Raw genomic sequence first — 12,964 nt, 5'->3', positions numbered from 1 at the left:
TCCTCAATTTCTGAAAATTTCCTTTCCAAAAAAAGAAAAGAGCCCTATTTGATTCAATGGGATATAACCATCAGGAGCATGTGAGTGAGATCCTCAATTTTCCAGGTGGGGGGTAGGAGGGGGGCAGTGTGGAGCAGTGGAGCATTTTATCTTGCATGTGGTTACAACGTGGTGTGGCTTGTAGCTCTGCTGGAATGTGATTGCTGGATTGTGGGGTGTGTTTGATCTTTATGTGAGGAGCATTCCATTGTCCTTTTTAGGGTCAAACAGTGGTGTGGGCCTCAGACTCAACCTCCACCTTGTTTTATGGGAAAACCATTTCACCTCTGTGACTGGGCAATAGCCTTTTGTGACTTGTAGGGCTCTAACAGCAATCATTTTGTGGTGGCGCCCACAATGGTTTTTCCAAACATGCTTACAAGCCACAAAAAGCCTGACAACTTTACTGGAGCTTGAAAATATATTGTATGAAACACCAAAACATTAGAGAAGAAATAATGAATTTTAAAAAGCATTAGTTATTCCTCCCCTTGCCACCAACTAGAAAGACATAAAACTGTAATATTCTTAACTATTAAAATCCACATTAAGATTGAGCAGGGCTAAAAAAATTGAATTCTCTCAAAATATTGAGTCATATCTTACTATGAAGGTTGTGTTCTGGTGACTTGCCTTCACCCAAAACTATAATTCATAGCCATCTGAAGCTGCCTTATACCTATGAGAAATCCCACTTTTCCTGCTGTGCTCAGATCCTGTGAATTTTATTTTTGCAAAACTAAAGCTGAAGTTCATGGGATCATAATGAGGAAAAGGTACTGGTTTGGATATGCAGGAGAAAGAAAATATATTCTAAGGGGTAGGAGCAAAATACGGTAGAGTCCAAAGTCCAATAGCATTTGCCATCTTATTTCACAATTTTACCATTTTCTTGCTATATTTGGAGATCAGCTGTAGCAAATGAACAAAGAGACAACATCTTGTTGGAAGGAAGTAGGGAAGAGAAGCATTTTTCAACAGTTCCCTCTGCAGCCTTCTATGCTAATTCCCATGCTATTCAAGACGATACTCCAACCCTCTGGAGCAGCCTCTCAGGAGCGCAAGAGGAAGGGGAAATCGGCAAGTCACCTTTGTTCCCCATTTTCCTCCAGGGAATAGTCCTATATAGTACACAGTGATATCATTATGATTTCATTATTGCCTGACGAGAGCCTTTGGCAATAGGTATTTTGTGATGTCATAACAAAACGCTATCATTAAGAAAGCAATGTTCGTAACAGAAACTACGGAGAACTCTAGTCTCACTGCCAATATCCAAATATAATCAGCAATTCCTTGGAATGGAACATGGTGCTGGCCACATCTTTCTAATTCAGCATCAATGGAACAGTTGTGATTAAATGGCGCCACCACATAAGAGAGTGTTCTGCCACCGTCCTTGAGCAAAGGCCAACAGGATAGCAAGCTCCTACATTCTCCACCTCAGATTTAGCAGGCATAAACTAATTTCTAGAGCTGTCTTACAATCTTATACGCACTCACTGAAATATGCAGCGCGGATGCCTTTTTCGACTTGGGCCGCTCACTGTCTTTTGGAGTCCCTGGCTGATATAGTGAATAGGAAGAAAGAAGCAAGAGCAAAGGAAAGGAAGAGACAGGGGAAATGTAAAAATGTAAAGAGGTACAGCAGCATGTTTCAGTTACGCATCTCATACAAACTACACTACAAGTGCTTTCCCTTCCCAACAACACTCCCTCCAAAGCATTCACCACTCTTATCTTTCCCAAAACCTATATGGCCTGTACGGATTCTCCCAAAGCCTCCCAGAGTGGCTGGAGCTGCCCAGAGTGGCTGGGGAAACCCAGTAGGATGGGTGGGGCATTATTATTATTATTATTATTATTATTATTATTATCCCAATTTCTTGTGCCAACTGTTTCCCACCATCCAGACTGCTGCCCCTGCTTCACAATCCCTGCTCCCCCTTTTCTCCGTTCTCTCCCTCCCCTACTCAGGCTCTCTCCAAGCTCTCTTTAATACAATATAATTTGGGGAAGGGAGGGGAGGGAAGGAAAGGAGAGGAAGGACAGCACAGCACAATCATTGCTGTATCCCCAGCACAGGAACTATTGTGACATATGCATGCAGAATTAAGAAGCAGCTGCTACTAATTTTGATTGGTTTCTTAAACTGCACAGGAGCCACCACCTGAATGGATTAGGGAAGTGGTGTTTCTCTCACAATCAGGTTTGCAAACCACCGAAAAGGCAGAGTCAATAGCAGTGATTTACAAACCCAATTACGAGGGAAATAACACTTCCCTCTTAAAAAGGAAAGTTTTACTTTTGTTCTGATTTTAAACATCAAGGATGCCAGGAGTTAAAATTGGATAGGAGGTGTGAGAATACCACAGGAAAATGGGTTTCAGAGATCTGTGATAGTATCTCTTGAGGTCTTTTATCAAAGCTTTAAAACAGCTTTGAGGGGAGAAAACTGTAGTATGAGAATGCACTGAAGAGGAGGGTGCCCCCTGAAGCTGCTTTTAGCAATGGGGGGCGGGCACATACCACACAAAGTGCACATCTCTCTTCCACAGCAGCACTCATAGCAGCCAAAGGAGGGATATCCACTATGGAAATGCCATGGCGGGAAAACATCAAGCTTTCAATACTGTAGACCGTCAGGCCTCTCCACTGACCTGCAGCCGCTTTTAGTTTGTTCTCAGTGGTCAAAGAAGCCTATCCAACCAGACTGCCTTGGACAATCCAGGAAATGGATAGCAACACTGTCAGATGTTGCCTAACTCCTGTCAGCCTCTGTTGGCATGATCAGTGCCCAGGGATAATGGGAGTGATAGTCTAGCAACATCTGGAAGGCCACAGGAAATCCCTGTGTATGAGACTGCCATGCTCCTACATAACATTGTGAGCTGGGAGTGGGAACGAAGGTGGACGCCTACTATTCTCCCACTAAATAGAATTCTCTGTAGTGAATGCCAAAGTGATAAAATACAAACCATCTTGATTGCAGGAATAATCTTTAAGTCAAACAACCCCTCATGCAACTGCTTCCCTTTCAAACACCCCAATTCTATAATTACACCTGCATAATCTGCCTACCCATCTTTTCCCGTGTGAAATCAGAAAGATTAAGCCTCCTAAATCCAAGCAGACACAGCAAGTTACCAACAAAAGATGTACCGTATTTTTTGCCCTATAGGAAGCACCGGCCCATAGGACGCACCTAATTTTTTTGGGGGGGACCCCAGAACATGCAGCTCTCCGCAAGCCTTGGGAGCCCAGGCCGGGCTCCCACGGCTTGCGGAGAGCTGCACGAAGCTAAGCCTGGGCGATCTGTGCCTCCCCGCTGTCCCGAGCTTGCGGGGCTGGCGGCGGAGAGAAGCGTGCTTCTCCCTGCTGCCAGCCTCCAAACCAGGTCGGGAGGCAGTGGGATGGCGCACTGCGCCTCCCAGCTGTCCCCCAAGCTTGCGGGGCTGCATTCGCCCCATAGGACGCACACACATTTCCCCTTCATTTTTAGAGGGGGAAAAGTGCGTCCTATAGGGTGAAAAATACAGTACTTGTCAAGAATACTTACCTTTTCAAAATAATTTCAACCTTCAATCTAAAAACTTTGTTTTATTTACTAGAAAAATGTTTAGAAACTGTGTGGGTTTAGAAACAGGGGGGGTGTCACTACTTTTACTCCAATTGTTCAGACTGTAGTAGCTCTGTGATTCTTATTCTGAGCTGAGTAGCCTGTAAACCACAACAAGCAGCTCCCCCTTCCCAAATTTCATATGAATAGGATGACTGCATAAATCAGGCACCCCCACACTCGGCCCTCCAGATGTTTTTGGACAACACCCCCGACCACTGGTCCTGTTAGCTAGGGATGATGGGAGTTGTAGTCCCAAAACATCTGGAAGGCTGAGTTTGGGGTTGCCTGGCATAAATGTTATGGGGAATATACCGTATTTTTCGCTCTATAAGACACTTTTTCTCCTCCAAAAATTAAGGGGAAATTTGTGTGCATCTTAAGGGGCGAATGCAGGCTCCATGGCTTCGCGTTGCTTTCGCTGAAGCCTGGAGAGCGAGAGGGGTCGGTGTGCATGGACCCCTCTCACTCTCCTGGCTTCGCTTTGCTGGAGAGGCGCTGTGCAGGGAGAGCTGTGCAGCGCCTCTTCAGCGAAGCGGGAGGAGAAATGGAAGGGGCTCCGTTTCTCCTGCCGCTTTGCTGAAGGAGTGCTGCGCAGAGAGGGAGAGATTTTTTTTCCTTGTTCACCCCCTCTAAAACTAGGTGCATCTTGTGGTCCAGTGCATCCTATAGAGCGAAAAATACGGCAGTTATTATGCTTTAAAACTGCAGAATAATTGGCAGCAGCCTTCCCCAACCAGATGCCCTTCATATGCTTTGGACTAAAACTCCTATGAGCCCTGTGCCAGCTGGGGCAGATGAAAATCATAGTCCTAAACACCTGGAAAGCACCAGGTTGACGAAGGCTGCTCAACGGAGTTCAGTCCTTGCCTAAGTATACAGACACTCCAAAATTAGAGTACCATTTGTATCAGCGTGGGAAAGCATTATTTGAAATTAATTGCTATTATTTCTAAAGCTGCTTGAATTGCTATGTTGGTATCTAACTTCTTCAGAATCCATAGATTACTTGCACATGTTCCAGCTGAAAAGCAGGACTTAAAACTAGAGAACAGGCCAGGAAGTGGCCTGTGAAGGCTGTGTCAGGTTTCTGCCTGTTCAGGGGCTGAGTGACTCTGACATAAGACTCCCTAAGCTTCCTGAAGGAGGAGTAGGAAAGATGTGTAACAAACAAACACAGCTGAACTTTTCAAGAAACAAATCATAATCTCCTCTCGCTGCATATCAACAGTAACAAAGGACGCTGTCTGATGCCAGGAGCAAATATTTGTCTATGTAGTCTATCTAGCCCAGGGAGTGGGAAACTGTGGTCTCTAGATGTTGCTGGAATTCAGCCCTTACCACTGGCTGCTATGCCGGCTAGGGCTGATGGGAATTTGAGTCAACAACATGTGGAGGGTCACTGGTGGCTTTCCAGGGTCTCAAGAAAAGGTATTTCACTTCACCCTTTAGTAAAGATACCAGGGAAACTACCTGGAACTTTCTGCATGCAGATCATGCGCTTTACCACTAAGCCAAGTTTCTGAAACTAGCTGCAATCTAGTTAACAATAAGTGACCTGGATCTACTGAACCCCCTGAAGTTAGTGGGAGACAGATTCAGAAGAGACACGTGGGAACAGATGCTAGGTTCACCTGATAAGATATAGTCCAGGTTATTGTCATATGTACTGAAGCTGGAGACAAAGAAAATAACTTTCGGAATATCTACTGACAATCAGGGCAGTTCTTTTGTACATAAACGTTTGTTATAAGTTGTTTTATAGAAACCTCAGAAGAACACAGAGTAAGTATTTCAAAAATCCTTTGAAACCAGTCTGGAATCCAAGGAGACCAACCATATAGGATTAAATTGCTATGCAGTAACCCCTTTCCTCAGATTTCAGTAATATTAGTAAATGTTGCTTGTTCTTCTTACCTTAGATTCTGATTCCAGAAACAGTTTAGCCACTGGACCAAATAGCACCAAATCTAATTTTCGGGGTTCAACATCATCGGGCAGAAGAAAATATTCAATATGATAAAAACGATGCATTTTTGGAATATACATGTCTCTCATTTTAGATGCTGTTCTTGAAATATCTTGTCTAGAGCCCATCACAGGCTTATTTGCTAGAAAAATATCCCAACAGAAATTGGAAGTGGGAAGAGAATCCAACTGTTACAAAATACCATTTTCCACATTTTATGTAAACAAATCTTTCCAATAATCTTATTTTTCTCACACACATATGAACACACACATCTTCTGCAGAGCTGTTGGGGTCCCTGCTAGGATCTGGCCTTCATTTCTAGTGGAAGTTGTACATTCAGTTTAGCTCCCTGACAAAACCAGTAACTCTTCCCAAAATCTTTTCTCAAAGGTAGTTTCCAAGCTGAGCAGGAGCATTAGTTCCTAAATTCTGTAGGCATGATACACGATAATCTTTCCCAGTTCTCCAAACTTCAAGAGTTAGCAAAAACCATTCCAATCTGAAGTATTTATCTACACAAGCCTAACCTAATTTTTCCTTTCCAGAGGGAAAACATGTTAAGCATGTTGCTGGAAAACAACAGTCTTGTGGTACTATGACTGTGAGAATGTGCAAGGAAGCCCACACTATTGGAAGATGCTAAAGGAACAATAGAGTGGCAGCTACAAAGGGCCAAATTAGGCCCAGGAAGGTGTTAACAGAGCATGATGCTCCATAATGGAGGGATCCACACCTTAAACTATTAACACATGAACTAAAAATTATGCCAGTTTCAGGCTCACAAATATACAAGACCTGGGACAATCAGCCAAGTCACACAATATGCCAACATGTGGGCATTGACAAGAACACAAAAATAGTAGGTACTCTGCATCACTACCAACTGTGAGACAACCAGCGATGTAACCATTGGGCAATGCAGAATAAGGGTTTTACATAACTATTGGGGGGGGATGAAACAGTTTTTTTGGGTGAGGGGCAACATTCTCCTTAATATTTTGGGACAACATCTTCTGAAAGAAATGAAAAGGACTGATAAATGCAATTTACCTACTTGGAGCTACAACTGGAACAGCCAACGAGACTGAGAATGTGCAGTTAATCCGGTGCTCAGAATCAAGCCCTTCACTTCTCATGGATTGAGAGCATGTTGTGCTTTCATCTTCAGGGGTAGGGTGACCACCCTCACCTGCCTCTGGGCTTTCAGTTCCAAAGGTGCTGTCCGAACGAACGGTGTTATCTGATCCTTTTGCCTCAACTGGCTCACACTCATCCTCATCTTGCTCCTCAACATCTGGCAGTCTACTTGCCATCCTGTGATAGAATTAAAATTATTAGTTCTTTGGACTTCCAATTCCTTCTGTTCTGTTTTAGTTCCCAGAATTGAGTGTTCCGGTTTGTGAACATTTTTTGGAAGCAGAACGTCAGATACAGCTTCTAATTGAGTGCAGGAAGTTTCTGCAGCCAATCGGAAGCTGCACCTTGGTTTCTGAATGTTTTCAGAAGTCAAATGGACTTCTGGAATGAATTACGTTCGAGAACCAAAGTACAATTGTAATTTATACAGTGCTTTTATTAAGCACTTCAAATACTTCAGATACATTATGAAAGGGCAAATTCACATATGCATAATCATCACTTGATAGCCACAACATCAAGTGATGAGTTGCACACCTGAAATTGCCAAATCTAACAAGACTACCTCAGGCACATTGTTATTTCTGTGCTCACACATTCAGCTGGGGCTCAAGAGATTATAACCAACTGAGTGATGAGATGAGAAACCAATTAGCGTGTGATTCAGCCACCGGTTAGTTATCCTTAAACTTGTAAAGTAGAATTATAAATAGCCACTCATCTGGTCACCTGTGGCAAGCAACAATTGCCTCCTGGCAGCCAAAAAGCAAAGCATTTGTAATTTGGTAGATAATTATTTTCTTTTCCAAGGTTATAAACATACCAGAAATGGTCAATATTTATAAGTGGGCGTTCTGGCCATCTAGCAAACATTTATGTGGGCTAGAATGGAAATGTTGCAGTAAGAAACACCAGAGTTAGTCCCACAGATCCAAGGGCAACCCTTCTGAAGCTAAGCTGGTCTAGGCCTGATCTTGAGAGATCACCTGAGAACCCTCTGACCACCACCACCTTGAGTTCCAGGAAGGAAGGAAGGAGCAGAAATGTAACCAACAGTAAACAAAATATTGCACACGGAACACTAAAGCTAAGAGAGGGAGTTTGCTTAAGGCTGCTTTCAGAATGAGCTGAGATTTGACACTAGGACTTTGTGCCTCATAGCTTACAATTAATCACTATGCTACTCCACCCTCTCTAATGTTGACTGAGCAATGTACCAATCTGATGAAGACTTATCACTTCTCCCACAAGATCTGTGGAAGTTGAATTGAAGGGGAAAGGGGTGGGTGGGAAAACGAATACCCAGGCAGCCACAGGCAAAAGAAGTAACATGGAATAACCAATGGCTGAGCACCCCAAACCAATGATGGAAATGTGCATATAAAAGCAAGCTTCCTTTCACATTCCCCACTACACCCAAAAGGGTGTCATGTACATGATTCCCATAGCTGTATCGTACTTAGCTTTCCCACCATGTGCATTCAACACACAATAAACACATTGCCTAATTTAAAACCGAAACTATCACGCTCCCAATATGCAAACTAGGCAAATAACACTGCCTAGTTAGATGGGAGAATTAGTACCACATTAAATGTATGGGGCGGGGAGAGCACAGACATCTGCTCAGCTTTGCCATTTTGAAGACTGATTTAGGTGCTACCCCCATCTGTAGCTTTGTCTCCTGTTGATGCTACAAGTGGTGAATGCAATATCAAAAAGCTCTTTATCAGACGTACAGCCACTAGCCTGTAAAGCAGCATCTGCCTTGCAACCTTGCATACCACCTGTTGGCAGGGGCGATGGCAGGCAAATGCTACATGTGTTCAAAGCTGAAAAAGCACATCCCCAACTGAGAAGAATCTGCACATCTGCAACAACAACAAAAAGCTTGACTGGAATTGAGGTTTCCAAAGTAGAAATATATTTCCGGTCAAGCCATTTCTTGGTTGTTAGTACAGTGGTACCTCGGGTTACAGACGCTTCAGGTTACAGACTCTGCTAAGCCAGAAATAGTACCTCGGGTTAAGAACTTTGCTTCAGGATGAGAACAGAAATTGTGCGGTGGCGCGGCAGCAGCGGGAGGCCCCATTAGCTAAAGTGGTGCTTCAGGTTAAGAACAGTTTCAGGTTAAGAACGGACCTCCCAAACGAATTAAGTTCTTAACCTGAGGTACCACTGTATGTATGTGTGAACCACCACCATGTCCACATATAAACCAAGAGTAGCCAACATGGTGCCCTTCAGACCAAGGTAGGCAGACCCTGAGGTTTTGGATTACAACACCTATCCCCCCCCCCAAATCACTGACTATGCTGGTGGGAGCTAGTGGGAGTTGCAGTACAACACCTTTGCAGGGCACTACATTGGCTACCTCCCCCAATATAGGTTGGTTGTCATCTACGGTAATCATGCGTAAGTGTGAATATCAGCTGGTGCCTTTTGCACTACAATATGGAGATTCATACCTTAACAAAAAGGTGCACTTTCAGGGAACCTGAATGCATGTGTTGGCCATCCAGCCACTACCTCACAGATAAACTAGAGAACCCAGAGTACTGGGCTTGTCTCAACAAATCATATGATTTCAGCTTGGCACTCATTAGTGTGGCCATCAAAGATGAGGGTTAAAGCACAACACATCATCAATACACTCAAATTCAGAAACACACCCTTTCTCTCCTTCAAAAAATGACACTATGTGCACAATCAAGTTTCTCTTGTTTCCAGGCCCTCTGCAGGGGAACTTATCCTCAAACTCCACAAAGAGGTGTTTTTAAAACCCTAAATACTAAAAATAAAAAAGCACTCTGCACATGGTCAGCGCCTTCCCCCTTTTGTCCCCTAGGATTAGGTCCACTAAAAAACAGAGGCAGCCAAGATGTAACAGTATATATACAGAGAGAATGGAGAGCATCTAACCTTCATTCAGACACACACCTGTGCTAATGGTGCGATCCCTACTTACCTGAGAGTAAGACCCACTGAATTCAATAAGGCTTAATTCTGAGCAGGGATTTAAGTAGGGTGGGAAGGAGCAACAGACTCCAGAGGCCTGTTCAGAAACCCAGTTAGAGAGAGGCAAAAAGTGCTTCAATAACCAGAGAGATGTGAGATGAAGTTTTCTACTGGGCAGTTTACAGGGCAAACCTATTCGGGTCTACTCGAAAGTAAGTCCCAGCGAGCTAAACTGGGCAGAAGTCCAGCAGCTTTCGTCCCCTTGCAAAGCCAACCAAGCTACAAGAATTATTTCACTTCACAGCAAATGGGGAGGAAAATATAGAGGCGCGGGAGGTTGCTCAGCGCCTTTGAACACCAGAGTCCCCGCATTTACCTCGCCCGACTAGTGTCCCGCGCCATCCCGCCAACCTCGGTAGGAAACTCGCTCTGGCCTAGAGGCGCGCGGCAACACCAACAAAACTAAACGCGCCTTAGGCGTGGGCGTTCTCCATTCCATCTCCATCCGCCACTCTGAAAAGAAGTCCCACTCCCGCCCCTTCCAGCGCCGCAATAGAGCTGCCCCGCGTGCTCGTCGTCCGCTTTGATTGACGATCCTCGGCGTAGGGATCCCGAGAGAAGCACAAGTTGCTAAGGGATTCGTTTGCTCGACCGCAAGAGGCTTTGCCCGAGAGCCCGCTGTTTGCAGAGGCAACAGCTGTGGGTAAACCCCGAGGGGAGCCGAGTAAGTCGTGCAGACGCCAACGAGGAAGGAGCACTGGGAGCCCGAGGAGGGTCACGAGGAAAGGGGCGCAAAACGGCGGGAGCCAGGCCGCAGGCAATACGAAAAGCACGACCTCAAGCAGCGGCCTGGGATGTTGCAGACGCGCCGTCGCGTTGCTAAAAGGCTGCCCGGCGGAGTTCCACGTGCAACGGACGCGTTCCAAACGACGCTCATGAATGTGCAAGACTCCTAAGAGAACACTAGGAAGCCCCGCAGAACTGGGACATACACATACTTATGATGTGAAAGCATGTTACTTGGTGGAGCAAAATAAATATATGATGTCACCAAATATGCCATTCCCTACAAATTTCAGTGCCAGGGCCATGCAACTGGCACTCCTGCATTAGTGTCATCAGTTTGTGGGTGCCAGACCTTTTAACCCCTGGGTGCAGCAAATCTTAAACTAAAAACCATTTTAGATTATAAACCAGTGTGTGACAGATTGTGGGGGGATGGGGAGAGGAGGGCCTCTCCCATCACGAGTAGTACAGTAGTGCTTTATAGGGAATATAAAAGGCTTGGAAAAGGCCACAATCCAAGAAAGGTAAAATGGCTGCAAAGATAATGGTGTTATGCCTCCTGGGTGACTGGCTTTGATAGGCTCATTGCTGGGTAATAGGCATGGGAAATGGTTTCTTGATTGCCAGACATCCTTGGCTGTTTGACATTATATATGCATCAGAATTTGGAGTCGGTGGCCCCCTGCAGCTTGAGGGAGGGGCAGGGAGAGATGAACACGGCCTGGCCTTAGTTTCAAATGGTATGCCTTTGGTGAAGGTTACACAAGTTCTCTGGGGATCTGCTGCCTGCTGACAGCATGCTCTGCTTGCATACTTGTAAGTAAATACAGTGGTACCTCTGGTTACGTACTTAATTCGTTCCGGAGGTCTGTTCTTAACCTGAAACTGTTCTTAACATGAAGCACCACTTTAGCTAATGGGGCACCCTGCTGCCACTGCACTGCCGGAGCACGATTTCTGTTCTCATCCTGAAGCAAAGTTTTTAACCCAAGGTACTATTTCTGGGTTAGCGGAGTCTGTAACCTGAAGCATATGTAACCTGAAGCGTATGTAACCCAAGGTACCACTGTATTGCAAAGATGCCAGTCTCCAACGTACTCTAAAAGGAAACCAAACACTGAAGTATTACTCCACTTATCACTCATAAGAGAGAAGTGCATATCGATATCTTTATCTATCACAAGCTATCTTATTATATATGTAACATTTCAAACATTAACCTGACTTTTTCTTTTGCTTCTAGTTTTTTTGCTAAAATCAGCTTTGCTGTAGTAATTAAACTCTTTTAACTCACTGTGTTGAACTTTTTGAACACTTACATACAGGCCTGGCTAGAACATTGTCTCGACTATGAGCCAGAGAGTACAGTCAACACCCATCATACACACCCCTTTTGATTCTCTCACGTTATTCCCATCTGGATACAAAATCTGCCAAATCCTGCGTAAGGGGTTATGAGATTGGAGAAGAATCCCAGCTGTTAATGGTATGATGAACACCAGTTCTTTTTGGTATCTAGTGCATGGAAAGTGAGTCATACAATGGGAAGGCTTTGCTCTTGCATTAAATTCTTGAAAGAAGGGGTACTGAGTTATACTTAAGAAACATAACAGAGAGTGGGATTCACCTAACATACCGTATTTTTCGCTCTATAAGACGCACCAGATCACAAGACGCACCCAGTTTTTGGAGGAGGAAAACAAGAAAAAAAATATTCTGAATCTCAGAAGCCAGAACAGCAAGAGGGATCACTGCGCAGTGAAAGCAGCAATCCCTCTTGCCGTTCTGGCTTCTGGGATAGCTGCGCAGCCTGCATTCGCTCCATAAGACGCACACACATTTCCCCTTACTTTTTAGGAGGGAAAAGGTGAGTCCTATAGAGCAAAAAATACGGTAATCCATCAGGGAAAGCTCTGCAGAAGGACTTCTGCTTGCAAAAAGGACTTTCCTCCTTCACTCCTTACCCCTGCCCCCAGGCCTCAAAAACATCAGCCTTCCTACAGCATCTTTGGCTGAATTAAGGGAAAATGAGAAGGAGCCATGGGCGTGGTCAGGATTTTTGTTAAGGGGGACAGAACCTCAGCTGTGTATTTTGATTGATTTAGGGGGGCAGCTGCCCCCTCCCTACCACCCCTTGGCTACGCCCATGGAAGGAGCTATAAAAGTAGTGGGTGACCCTTCTTATGTGGCTTTTCCATAATACAAGCATTGCCAATCACAAACAGCTTAGCAATTCCATAAACTGTTGTTCAAAGCACTTGAAAGAAACAAACATGGCCACGCAAACCTATAATAAAGACAACATGGTGGCCTGTTCTCAGAGACTGAATGACATTACTACTGGATTACGACATACAGTACAGCCCTGGTTTATGTCTTCTTGTGTAAACAAGATACTGTGGTCCTTGATGCTGACAGACCACCATGTAAATCCACTGAGATCTATGGTTTGA

The 12,964-nt window shown here is 44.6% G+C and overlaps 1 protein-coding gene across 6 annotated transcripts in view; it reads right to left on the bottom strand.

The window, feature by feature from the left end:
- The window catches only part of CFAP92 (cilia and flagella associated protein 92 (putative)), a 57,351-nt gene extending 46,623 nt beyond the window's left edge, over nt 1-10,728 (bottom strand). Inside the window, exons 1-4 of one of the 6 annotated variants that reach the window (XM_081848819.1) lie at nt 10,102-10,728; nt 6,685-6,944; nt 5,576-5,769; nt 1,543-1,605 (exon numbers count right to left, since the gene is read on the bottom strand). In XM_081848819.1, coding sequence (XP_081704945.1) covers nt 1,543-1,605; nt 5,576-5,769; nt 6,685-6,944; nt 10,102-10,127 — 543 coding nt within the window. In that variant the 5' untranslated portion in view covers nt 10,128-10,728. Of the gene's footprint in view, nt 1-1,542; nt 1,606-5,575; nt 5,770-6,680; nt 6,945-9,735; nt 9,756-10,101 lie in introns of those variants that run through there. The other 5 variants (XM_081848815.1, XM_081848816.1, XM_081848817.1 and 2 more) reach the window with 5 other exon arrangements.
- Between the last annotated feature and the right edge of the window lie 2,236 nt (nt 10,729-12,964).

This window comes from Podarcis erhardii (genome assembly GCF_964252035.2).
Source record: "Podarcis erhardii genome assembly, chromosome: 2".
Lineage (NCBI taxonomy): Eukaryota > Metazoa > Chordata > Lepidosauria > Squamata > Lacertidae > Podarcis > Podarcis erhardii.
This window is presented reverse-complemented; position numbering and strand designations above follow the sequence as displayed.